The 12,877-nt window shown below is 41.9% G+C and overlaps 1 protein-coding gene across 1 annotated transcript; it reads right to left on the bottom strand.

Moving 5' to 3' along the window:
* Positions 1–345: 345 nt before the first annotated feature.
* On the bottom strand, positions 346–1,953 carry ankrd63 (ankyrin repeat domain 63; the record flags this gene model as incomplete). Its single annotated transcript, XM_080479865.1, has 1 exon — positions 346–1,953. One exon carries the CDS (start codon positions 1,951–1,953, stop codon positions 346–348), a length of 1,608 nt encoding a protein of 535 aa, XP_080335991.1.
* Positions 1,954–12,877: the final 10,924 nt, after the last annotated feature.

The following is a 12,877-nucleotide window of genomic DNA, read 5'->3' as shown; positions in this document are numbered from 1 at the left end:
ATACACTTTTTTTTTTATTAGAAACACAGGAGCAATACCAAATACATCCTATGCATATGAAACAAAATGTTCCTCTTCAGTAGTTCCCACACGGATGTTATGCTTATTTAAAAACAATTTCAAACATATCATAAAATTGTGTGTAGCCTTTCACAAATATACAATTAGGTGTAAATTCTTTTTTTATTATAGACTGAAAAAAACCCTAATAAAAGCAATGAAAGCGAAGGATTCTATAAATATACAGGCTTTATTGCAAAGCAATTAGACTGTAATGTCAAAATTTTCCAAAGCTGTAAAAACATCACCCACTGCTGTTTTTTGCTGTGTGACGCCGCCGTCGTTCTAATCGAGGGTTGACTGAGAGGAGCAGCTTTCAAACTCACACTTCACGCCGCTGATGCTGTCAACGCTGGGCTGACTGTTGACCTGCTGATGTGTGTGCGAGAGGGGGAAGGTCTCCGAGCGGGACATCCGACCTCTGCCATTCGAAGAGCTTGACGAGCAGTCTATCACCATCCTCATGAACTCCGGTGCGGTGAATCGACGCAGCAGTCTGGTCCCGAGGCCCATGAATCCAGGGGTGCGGCTGGGGACTTTGCCCGAATCCATCTCCCCCCTGGCAAAAAGTAGTTTGTTGTGTCTTGCGGTGTGGCCAAAGCTTCCCCTCTTCTGCTCTCTTCGACCCGACGGAGCTGTGTCACTCGCCTCGTCCTTCCGTGATTTGACGTCCTCCTTCAGTGGTCTCACCGGCAGAGTCTTGGCGCTTAAAAGAGGTTTCGGCATTGTGACGATCTTGTTGGTGTCGTTCGTCAGGCCCTGAGCGCTCCCCAGACATTCTATCTTGTCTATCAAGCATCTCTCATCCTGTAGAGAGGCTCTCTTTAATTTGCTGGCTGACAGGTTCAGGTCACGCATTTCACCCTGATAGGACTGCTTTCGGCTGCTCAGAATGTCCAGGTTAAATGACTTTGCCTTTCCCCACAGAGGGACGCTCTCCGCTGTTTGCTGTGGGAGTCTTGTGCCTCGGCTGACATCTTTCTGGCTTGGCTCAAGTGCGGAGTTCAGTGTTTTAGCCCCCTTCAGCTCTCTGACCTGGCAGTTTTGCAGTTGTTTGGCAGAGAAGAGAGTGCTGTGATCCTCCTCACTCTGGTTTTTCTGCAGTTGAGGCGGCAGAGCCCAGGGGTGGCGATGGTTGTCATCTTGAGACTGGCTCCTGGGACACCGGAAATGGCTCAACAGTCTGCTGCTGTCTCCAATCTTCAGCTGCCTTTGAAACACCCCTGGCAGTTGGTCTTCGCTATTCAACTGCTTGGAAAACCTCTCGATAACATGCCTGGGGAGCTTGTTGGGGAGGCGGCTTTCTCCTTCAACGTTGCTGCCCCCATCAACAAGTGGATCCTCAGCGCCAACGCTCCTCCTGCAAGGAAAGTTCAGAATCTGGATGCAATGGTTGTGCCCAAAGAAGTTGGCCACCTCGATGGCTGAATGACCAGCATTATTGGTCCTGTCTAACCTCAGTCCCAGTCTTTTGAAAGCCCTGACCAGGAACTCTAGAACCTGGCTGTGGCCAGAAAAGGCAGCATACATGAGGGAGCTGTTACCCCAGACATCGGAGATGTCAGGGTCAGCGTTGAACTGCACCAGAAGTTTGACCACATCCAGGTGACCCAGCTCACAGGCATGGCTCAGTGATGTGCGACCGTCCTCATCCTGGCAGTTGACATCTGCTCCTTTCTCGAGCAGCAGCCGGGTGAACTTGGCCCTGGTTCCCGGGTCTGGCAGGCAGACTGCGTACATCAGGGGGGTGCGGCTGTTTTCCGTCTTGGAGTTGATAATTCGCCCATCTAAGGCATCCAGGATGAAGCGAGCAAGGTGGACTTTACCACCGTGCATCGCATCCAGGAAGGTCTTGGTGCCAGAGCCCTGGCGTAAGTCTTTCGGCCGCATCATTCTTGGACAGCTGAGCCTTCAACCTAGATGAGAGAGAAGGAGGTAAATAGGGAGAGGAAGTGTGTGGCAAGTTCTTCAGAGCTCTCTGTGTTGACACTGAGTGCATTTACCTCGGAGTAAGACTGAGAGAGGAGCTGCCAGTGTTTTTATACCTCCCTCTCCACATGCCCTCCCCACGTTGCCTAGGAAACAAACGTCTGAGGACCATTATGCAGTGGCAGCATCCATTCAGCCCAAGCACTCTCTGCCTGGAGAGAAATATATGCTATTTGAACAGAATAATTACTCAAGGAGAAAAACATGGCCAATGTTTTTCATGTGAGGTCCGCGAGGTTAACTTACATGCATCATTTTCACTTTGCTTCAATGCAGATTAACTCAATTAACAAATTCTTTCTGCTTCAAAATAGTCAAATGCAGAGGGGGACAATTCACTATTTTGTGAAATCTATGAATAGGGTGTTATTTTGTGTTCTACTTACACTCAAGGCCACTTTGCTGTCCATTTTTATAGGTTTGAGGGAAGACTGAAGTCAGATTTGAAGAGTTTTCGTTGCACTGAGTCAGGAAAATATCCGTCTTTTTATGTATTTTCATTTTGAATCCGGCATCCATCCATCCATCCATCCATCCATCCATCCATCCATCCATCCATCCATCCATCCATCCATCCATCCATCCATCCAATCAAAATACCGTAAGAAAGAGCAACAAGTTTGAATGCTGCTACTCTATTGTGCTCCGACTTTTGCAAGGTTTTATGATAATGGCTTTGCTTGAAGGTCTTTTCATGTCATGGGAAATAGCAAATCGAATGAACTCCACAAAAAATAAAGGCAGCAAAAGCCTTGTTGAATTGAAAAAGAAAAGGAATTAAATAGAATAATCCACTGCTTTTCACAGATTGATGAGGATGGAGGTATGTTTTTGTCTGATTATGTTTTTCAGCCAGAAGTTGAAAAGTTGCTAAAAATCTAGAATTGAATACAAATTTTACTTCTTTCAAAAGTAACGTAGCTGCTTTACTAGTTATCAAAACCATTGACAAGTTACATGAAAACTTGTGCACTAACTGTCTCATTTCAAAAGGATTTCTTCATAATGTGCCCAGACTTGTAATGCTGTGACACATTAGCTGAGCTGTCAGCTCGGTGTGGGTCACTCTAATCACTGATTCACTCATTACGTTCTGCTGAAGTTGCATCAGTTGGTTGGAAGTCAAATGGTGACGTGCACACAAAATTTCAGTCTGTTTGAATGAATCAGCCAGAAATCCTTATAAAACAAAACAAAAAAAATAACAAATGTGAGAATGATCCACTGTAATAATACTTTTGCAGGTATACTTGCTTAAAACGTAATTGCTTGCTTTTTATTTTTCTTGCGTAGTAAATGAGCCTCCAGGAGAATTTCCTCTAAATTTAAGGTGGTCGAAGTGGTGTGTTTCCAACATTTTGGACAAATCTTCTTCTATCATTTCTACTTGAAGCCAATAATATATGTAGTTGTGGGTTTTCCATGTGAATTCAGTCTTTCATAAAGTGATGATTATCATTGTTACATTTATTTCCTTATATGCTGTACTTATAATTTGAATTACTCTATTTAAGTCTCTGGAATAATCCGACTCATTGAAATCTGTTCTCAAATGAAATGAAATGCAGAATGATAGACAACGAGACAAATCAGGAACAAAACAGATCAACTACCAACATCTAGACAAATGTTAGATCATGTTTATTTGAGGAGTGCAAATCTGTCTCTCTGTGCAGGCAGGCGGATGTCATCAAACGCTGTTTTCATGTGTCACCAAAATGCTCACTGAAGTTCAAATATCTGTCTCCTCACCTACTAATGCGTCCACAACAAAACCCCCACTGGCATTAAACTGTTGACTCGCTCATAAAAGAACTGAAAACTCTTCTTTGAATCAAATTATATCCTTTGGAGCATATTCCTTTGCTATTATTGTTTTACTGTATCACTATTACTATGACTTGTTTTATGAATCATAATCAAACACGATCACAATCTTGTTTAGTAAAATGAGGCAAATCTTCTTGCATTTATTAATTGTTGTCTTGTTTTAACTGCAAGTTTGTGTAACAGTCAGAGTCAATATGTGTAAGAATGAGTTTTTTCACTCTTCTAATCCCTCCAACTTGCTTTGAGCAATATTTTACTGTTTCTCTGGCACTTCTTTCATTTTTTCTGTCAAGGCTTGTGACAAGGACCCTTCACCGCAGCTAATTCGCCTCCCCGAGATCCAAATTTAATTTTAATTGCTAATAAAAAATCTCAGCAGGTCCAAAAGAGTGCCAAAGAGTAGAGGTGAAGGAAGCATTACCTGGGTTTCATCACCGTCTGGCTTCATCAAACCATCAGCGGGTACTTCATGTAACGCTGAGAAAACGTGGCTGAAATTCATCAACACGTCCTCCTATTCCTTTCCTCCAGCACATGGAAGATATGTTTGATATGACTTTCATTATATGACTTTAGTCATATTAAGGCTCTATCTTAATATGGTCAAATAATACAATAGGACCAAATACACTTTAATAAAATACTTGTGATTATATACTAGTACCCAAAATGTAATCTTTAATACAGTAATTTTCTCCTTGCACCTTTGTTCAGGTCAAATATTGAAATGGTGAACCTGCTCTGGGAGAATTCCTTAAATCTAGCACATCTGTATGATGAACCATGTACAAAATTATTTAATTAGAGCCTTCAAGATAAAATACTTGACAAACTAAAAGTTGGCTCTAATGAAAACAATAGATAGATTATTTAATTCCAACTATACTATAACATCCATTGTTTTGAACAACATAAATCTACTTAAATGTGACAATCAATGCCAGACATTAATGTTGTATATTAACCTTGAATGACATTATTGCTGTCAACAGCAACAGTTTGATGTACTGAATCTAAAAACAAGCAGCTGGCTTATCATGGTGACTAAAGGCCCGATTCATAACATAAAGCGTGCTAAATTCTCACACAAATGGATTGCACTTCCAGTTTGTGTGCATTTTGCAGGTCATTTTCTAAGAACATCGTGAGAGACATCTTGTGCAAACAGTAGTATCCAAATGAAGTTTTTCCACGCCTGAGACCCTTTTAACATGAGTATAATCAGATGGAAACCCTATTGTAGTTTTCTGAGGTCCACATGAAGTGACTGGATGGACCACTGAGCTCCTTCCAACTCAAGATTTCTGTGAGTTATCAAACAGATAGTAATACCACAGCAAGAAAATCAAAATTTGGGAATCGATGCAATGATAAAGAAGACAAGCATTTTCAAAATTAGAAAACCACATCACACATTGCAAATGAATCCAGTAGCATAGACTCCTGCCAGCCTATTGCGTGATCGAGAACACACAGCCAATATTCTCTATTGATGAAGGCAAATTATCATCTATCAACATCCACTGCAGGAAGCAATCAAAACACATCTGAATGATTGTTCACCTTGAAGTGATTCCACTGAGTGTATTTAAACTTTCAAAGTTAATTAATTCGTAGCTTTGTCCCAAGAATGCCTTCAACTTGTAGCTCTGTGAATTAAAATATTTTATGTAAGGGAGTGAAGCTCACGGCCATGTTAGTGGGGGCATTTCAGAGTGTTGAAAACAAGGTTTATTAATCTGCTGAAAAATAAAGACTCTGCAAACTGTCTGGAAATTGAAATATTAGTGTTGATCATTGATCAATGTAACATTTTCTGAAGCACTGTAAGTACTCATTGTAAAGGCCAAATTTAGCTTTACCAGAAAGATTAATATAAACCTATTGATCTAGGCCCTTTGTAGGACCTTACAGGCCATCCATTCATCCATCCATACTCTATACCATTTTATTTAATACGTGTAATACAAATGAAAATAAATGCATTTATATCAAATTTAATTTATGGACGGAGACCAACATACAACCAAACCAGGGAGAACATGCAATCTCAGTTTCTTTAACGCATTCTTTGGAGAGTACACTAAAAAAGGACTTTTAAGTTTAATTATGACAGAAGAAGTGGTTGCAGTGATTCTTTACCAATGAAAAAAGAAAACCTTACATCACAGTGTTAGAACAGGTTAGAACATTTATCAAAGCACTTATAGCACGTGATGTTTAGTTTCTGATGCCGTAAGAAAATGATATTCGACTGTCTGTGATCACAACTGTCCAAAGAAAGACCACCGAGTTTAAGTCTATAATCGCTTTGCTGTGACCTGGAACAAGCAAAGATAGTAACAAGCACATCTAAATTTAGTAATTCAGTATAAAACAGTTAACTTATTATATTTATTTGAAGGTACTTGTAGGGGAGCTACATGAACCTCTTAGCCATAATGTCAAACTAATTCACAGCACTGCCGCTCAGAAGTTCCTGTTGGAGTGGTCTCAGACAATGTTCTGCCTTTTAGAGGGGAGTTCGTCCCCATAAATAGACTTGATCTGCTCAAACAGCATGCACTCTCACTGGCACGCCGCGAGCTGTACTTGACTTATTGTGTTGGCTACAAGACATTTGGCTGGTACTGATTATTTAGGGGGGGGGCAGGGGCATTTTCTGCTTGAATCTGTTTGTTTATATTCTACTTCCTCTATAAATCTTGCTCCTCCTGGAGAAAACTCTCTTTTATGTAATGTTGTCAAATAGAAAAGTGGGATTTGAGCATTTCAAAGCACAATTAAAAGGCTGTTCTAGGTCAAATATTTCTTACATTATGTTATTACTTCAAGCCCAACACTGCCTTTTTGCAAAGATTGGTAAAAGAAATAGTAACTTATAGCACGAAGACCTTTACAGATAAACCTCATGACATAAAACCACTCTGCCATGTGTTTGCTCTTAAAAAAAGAAGAGACGCGACAGAAATGAATGAAATGTGGAGGAAAAATTCTGAATGTGAATGACTTGGTGCCTTGAGACTTGCTAATTGCTCAGATGTATGCAATAAAGCGGAGATGTCATGGTAAATACCTGATCTCCCATTCACTGCGGGCCGGCCCTGGCTGGCGCCACTCCGGATTCCTGATTAGAAATTAAAGCCTGTGTCAAGTTAAGGTTTTATCTGCAGCCCTAAATATCTTAATTAGTCACAGGGGAGAATGCACTACAAAATCAACAAATCTCTCAAGGATCTTCCAGAGAGAGAGAAAAGAAAAAAAAAATTGCAAATGGAAACAAAGCAGAGATCTAAACCCCCTCGGTCACTCTACTTAGCTGCTAACACCTGGGACTGAATTAGTGCAGGAGCACAGGGTAGGAAATTGAGTTCATGTGGGACCAAATTCAGCAGGGCTCGTTCATAGCTACTAAATATGTTTTCTCAGCAGTGACTCAAGCTTGCAACATTCTCCATGGACTGCTTCGTCCTATCCCTGTTTAATTGAACGCACCTGAGAATGGCATTGCGTTGCCGTTACCTGCCTCCATCTGAAGAAAACACAAGGTGAAACTCGCCATGACCTTTGGTTTCCATGAATTTGTCCTGAAAAAAACCCAAAATCAGCTCAATGTCTAAACTGATGACATGATACCTTCCTTGAGCATTATCTTCACGGGCCTTTCCAGGATCACAACACAATCACACTTGTTTCCTCGCCGTTATGTAAGGTCTTGACACAGGTAGCTGTGTCCTTTGAGTAACATCTCCCGCAGGGACGAAAGCAATAAAATGATGGATTAATATTCAGGAAAGAGGAATCAGGCGTCTACGTGTCCATTCAATACCTCTAATGCCCTTTGATTGAATAGAAGGACATGACAGTCTCAGGCTGAATTGAGATTTTATGCTCCTTCCCTTCCAGGAAGGAGGAAGCAGCTGGCCTGCTGTTGTGGGGCGTGTATCATCGCCGAGGTTGACACAAGCTCAACAGAAAGCAAATGTTATGATGAACAGCAGAATGTTTGAGTGCAGTTCCGACTCTGTTGAAATCTATCAGGGAGTTGCTTTAGATAAAGCCGCGACTTCACATAAAAAAATTTTTAATACATATTTTCAGATACTGTTTGTAAGACAGCTCAGTTTTCACATCCTCTTGAGATTCCCTGCCCCCTGTGCATCCGGTGACTCTAAAAACCGCCGTAGATGTGAAAGCCCATGTGTGATGCCTGTCCGTCTGTGTTTGCTCCGTGACGGACTGGCAGTCTGTTCCACTGTACCCTACCTTCTCCCACAGCCTCCATGGTGACAACAGTGTGTAAAAAATAATGGTTAAGGACAGGGGACAAAACAGTGAGCGCATATAACACAACACTATTACAGTGCAGGTGAAGACGGACAAGGGAAACGCAGGACTTCACATATCTTTTACATCTTCACCAGTGGGTGGTGGACCGACGACAATTACATGGAGTTACAGGGTTGCAGCTGAAGAAGTCGACAGCTCACCATGAGCTGCCAGTCACAGAGACCACTGACATGTTATTGGCTACGAGGCGGGCCCCTTTGTGTCTTCGCTCCCTCTGCTCTCATCAATTATCGCCCTGACTCAAGCTTGCCAGGCTGCCTCAACCAGATGGTAAACAGTAGGCTGTGTCTTCAGTCCTCAGACGTGGGGGACTTTAATATCAGCTCTCAGAATGAGTCGTTTGGGCAACAGGGCATTAGCACCTACAGGGTGTGTTCTTCTGCCACATGAATGGGTGGGAGGGCAATTAATTAAGGAGGAAAAGCAGCACCACAAAAGCGTAGTGCAGATTTAAATCAGGTTTTTGTCTGTTTTGTACCAATGTAGTCAAAACAGATTATCCTTGAAGTATTGGTGGGTTACTATAAAGTCTTTGAGTGTTTTCTTATAGTATCAAATAAAAACATTATATGTAAATTTGACTACATTTGGCAGTAGTAACTAAATACTAATATGAAAAGTGAAAAAGCAGAAATCATAGACATTTGCAGTCAATGTAAATCTCTAGTCACATAGTACTTTGTTGTTACTTGCAATTAGTTTGTTGCTTGTTCAGCTCCTGTCTCTTTCTGTCGTTTCTCAGTTGTTTGCTTTTGCTGATATCAACCTGTCCCCACACTATCTGTATCTACAACATTAAATAAATATTAACCCACCCGGCATGTCTGCATGTTGGCTGTTCATATCAGTTGTTCTGCCGCTGCTTCTTCTTGTCATTAGTTCATTAATGAGTTTATTTCAAGAACATGTGTTATGGTGAGTTTTGCATGAACCGAAAAATGTCATATGACTTTGAACACTGAAGCCAAGACACTCATTCTAACTGAAAAGGTAAATCATTTTCTAAAATCTAGCAAATCATGAGTCTAATTATCAAACGTGTCACCGGTTTCCTATTGCACGAGAGGATTTAAGTCTGCCCACAGTCATTTTTTGTCAAACTGCACCTCAGTGCCGGTTCCCCATACGCCACCTGTTCTCCCACTTAATCAATCAGGCCTGATGGAAACTCCTTCCCTGCAATGATGTGGAAGAGATGGAGGGCCACAGAGCTCCCGCTCCATCTCCTGCCCGACAGGCTCTATTTGTGGCCTCGCACGCCCGCTCACCTCTGACAGCTCAATAAATTGTACAAATGGGAAACAAATGTATTTGTTTGATGTCCCGGCCGAGCAGAGATGGGTAACACTGAGCCGCACCTGCAGGAAAGGTTTCACTCGCACTGTCACACGCACAATGGACTCAGTGGCAAATGGGAGGTTTGGCTGGGTCAGTGGAGATAACAGCAAAAAGGGCACCAGGGGGCTTTGAGACAAAAGAAGATGCCAGATTTTATTCCACATGATGTCTCACATGTGCAGACAATGCTGCTCCTTTTGTCTACTTGGCTCACTTCATCAATTCAGGCGCTCTTGTTCAGTTTCTTTCAGCTTCAGCGTCACTATCAGAAATGAGCTATCCACTTTTAAACGATCAAAGATCCAAAATCATATTTAGATTATTGCTTTAATCAGCTCAAACGTTTGAGAGCATTACACATTTTGAACTTCTATTGTGTATTTTGGTCTCACTGACCTCAGGTCATAATAAAACGTGTTTGTTTTTAAATAGAGAGCATCATATAGAACCATGAGAAAGTTGCTTTTTGAGTGGATTTTTAGCAAAAAGATTTCCTTTGAGAGAAATTCGATTAGAGTAAGGGATGCCCAAAAGGAGGCCTGTGTGTCTTCTCATGGACATGAAATGTGCATAAAATTCATGCATTTATGTAGTGTTACTTACTCATTTGAAATTGATCATCAAAACTGACAAGCTGTCCATCATCTAACGCATATATTCTCAATCCATCCATATTTGCCACCATGGGCTCGGAGGGAGCTGACTATAGAGAAATCCAGGACTATAAGAGAAAAGACAAACTCCATACAGAGAGGTCTGTCCACTGGACTCAACAGTGCTTACCACTATATCCTAGAGTGGCTAAACCACAGTTTTTCAATGATCAACAATAATCTACCAGGAGGCATAAAAAGAATAAACTTATCTGAACGTTTCATGTGATTTCAGATATTTTTGTCGGGACAATAATGTGTAACTTTCAAAACAGTATCTGTTAATCTACCAAGCTAGAAAAAAAGAATAACCTTCTTCTCTTCCCGCTCCCTGAAGGATCTTTCCTTTATTTTCTCCAAGGAAACAATGGCCTCCGTGTCCATGGCTGTCTGTGCTCTCCCACATGGTCTGCCACTCACGTTGTTCAGTATTCAACTTCCAACTGCTCAAAGTGGCTTCTGCTGAGTTTTTTTTTAGCCGCACAAGGTATACAGCCAAGGTAGCTCTGAGTAAAAGCACGTTTCACATAAAATGAGCCTGTGATGAAACTGTTATTTCTTTGAAAAGAAGCACTTAGTGACTCACCTGCCTTAAGTGCATAACATACAGTAAGATGCCTGTTGTCATGACATTGTGGGTGTTAGGTGACACCCACTGCTCCTCTGAGCTGCTGCTCTTCCTATCACAGATGGGAGCAGGGTGTGAAATTTAGGACCTGACATCAAGGCTCGGTCACAATGTTGACAATAATAATTTTTGAAAATCTTAGAGTCTTGTGAAGAGGTAGAGTCGAAGATTAACACAACTGTCAAACTAAATCAGAAGTCAAAGCTTCCCGATCATACAGCTTCCTTTCACTTTAAATCAGTGTTGAACAGGAGCGTCTATACAGAGCGTATATATCAAACATGTTTTCATTGAGGGGGCACATACAGACCATTTTCATCCTGAGTGGACCTGAAATTTCATCACCAAATTCACCCATCGGTAGGCAGCCACACAGTACAGCGCTGAGGGACCACCGGTGCATGTTTTTTTAAACTTCTTTTTTTTCCATCAAAAATCAGAGTACAGCACGCCAAGAGAGCAGCTTTGAATTTGTGTTATACTTTATGCTCACCTCACATCGAAGCTGTTAAATAAGTAAATAAGTGTAAAAAGCTCAGCTTTGATTGATGTTGGCAAATAACCAAAGCACATTATACTTAGTACACATTCTTTTTTTGGTTAAATTCAGAGTCCAAATGCTTTTTTTGCAAAAGTCACCAACGGACGATGAACTCATCGCCACAGCAGAAAGTAGAAATGGACCATGTAGCTCATTAGGCAGTCATTTGAAATCCAAGGCAGCCATCTTTGTGATTATATAACAGTGAAACCAGCAGCCCCGGCTTGGAAATGGCTCTTGTGTCACGGCCCTCTTAACTCTCGGTGAGACAGACGCTCTCCCCCTAGAGGGGTTCGAGCCGTAATGGAGCTATCGCCACGCAACAAGGTATCCAAACGCTGCAAAGAGCCACTGCGAGAGCAGAATAAATCATGATGGCATGAATTTGAGCTCTGAGAAGTGCCTCGGGAATGTGTGGAGAGAAAAAAAAATCTGAATTCAAGTAGTCAGGAGTGTACTGTCTGGTGCGAGTGTGAAGTGTGTGCATCTGCATGTGTGCACATTGGTATGCCTGTTTGAATTTGTGCACCAGATACTCGACACTTTGATATTTGCATCCATGAGAATGTGGAGTGCGACTGAAAGGAGACTCCTGCAACTCTTCCCAGAGTGTTGATCCCACACCAGAATTCTAATATTAATGGGATTATGTTGAACATTAGTCCCCTGGCTAGCTCAGTTGGTAGAGCATGAGACTCACAATCTCAGGGTAGTGGGTTTGTGTCCCACGCCGGGCGCCACCTTCCCGTGGGCTCACCACCTGCAGGAAGGTTCTTAAATGGTGCGATGTGATCTGGGTGACAGTGCTCAGACTGTCACCCCTGTCACCCCCGCGACCCGGAAATGGATAAGCGGAAGACAATGAATGAATGAATGAATGAATATTGAACATTATGTTTCTTGTAGTCTATATGCAAATGATATATATTAACTTAATTATGAAGCTGCTAGCTTTCTCCCTCTTTGGTAGCAGTTGAAGTGCAGGACACAGCCCACAGAGCTGTCCACGCACGCACGCACACACGCACACACACACAGCCTGTGACAGAGGAGCCTCAGCAGGTGGTGGGCATGTGGGTGGTGTGGGTGCTTCGTATTCATCCACTTCAAGCCAAGATGGATTATACTGTAGATCATGACTCCACCTCCTGTGGGTCAGGTCTACATCTCCACACAGGAAGCAACATGAGAGAAAGAAAAAACTTCAAACAGTCCTTAATCTTACAAACCAATTTCACCAAAAAGACAATTTTCAGTGCCTGCAAAATGTTTGTTTTCCCTCTCAATCTTGTAACTTATATAATTTACAAGAACATTTGTGTATGGTCGAGTCCATCAGATCCAATGGAGGGGATTGTTGCTTCTGGATTAAAATAGAATGACTGAGCACACATTGCAACACAGACATGCGAGAACAATCCAGCACTGCCAAGATTTTGAAGCGTTTGCACTGATGGCTGCACAGTTACAGTTTGTTTGCCTCTCAAT

This window comes from Lipophrys pholis (assembly GCF_963383615.2).
Source record: "Lipophrys pholis genome assembly, chromosome: 14".
In the NCBI taxonomy this organism is placed as follows: Eukaryota; Metazoa; Chordata; class Actinopteri; order Blenniiformes; family Blenniidae; genus Lipophrys; species Lipophrys pholis.
This window is presented reverse-complemented; position numbering and strand designations above follow the sequence as displayed.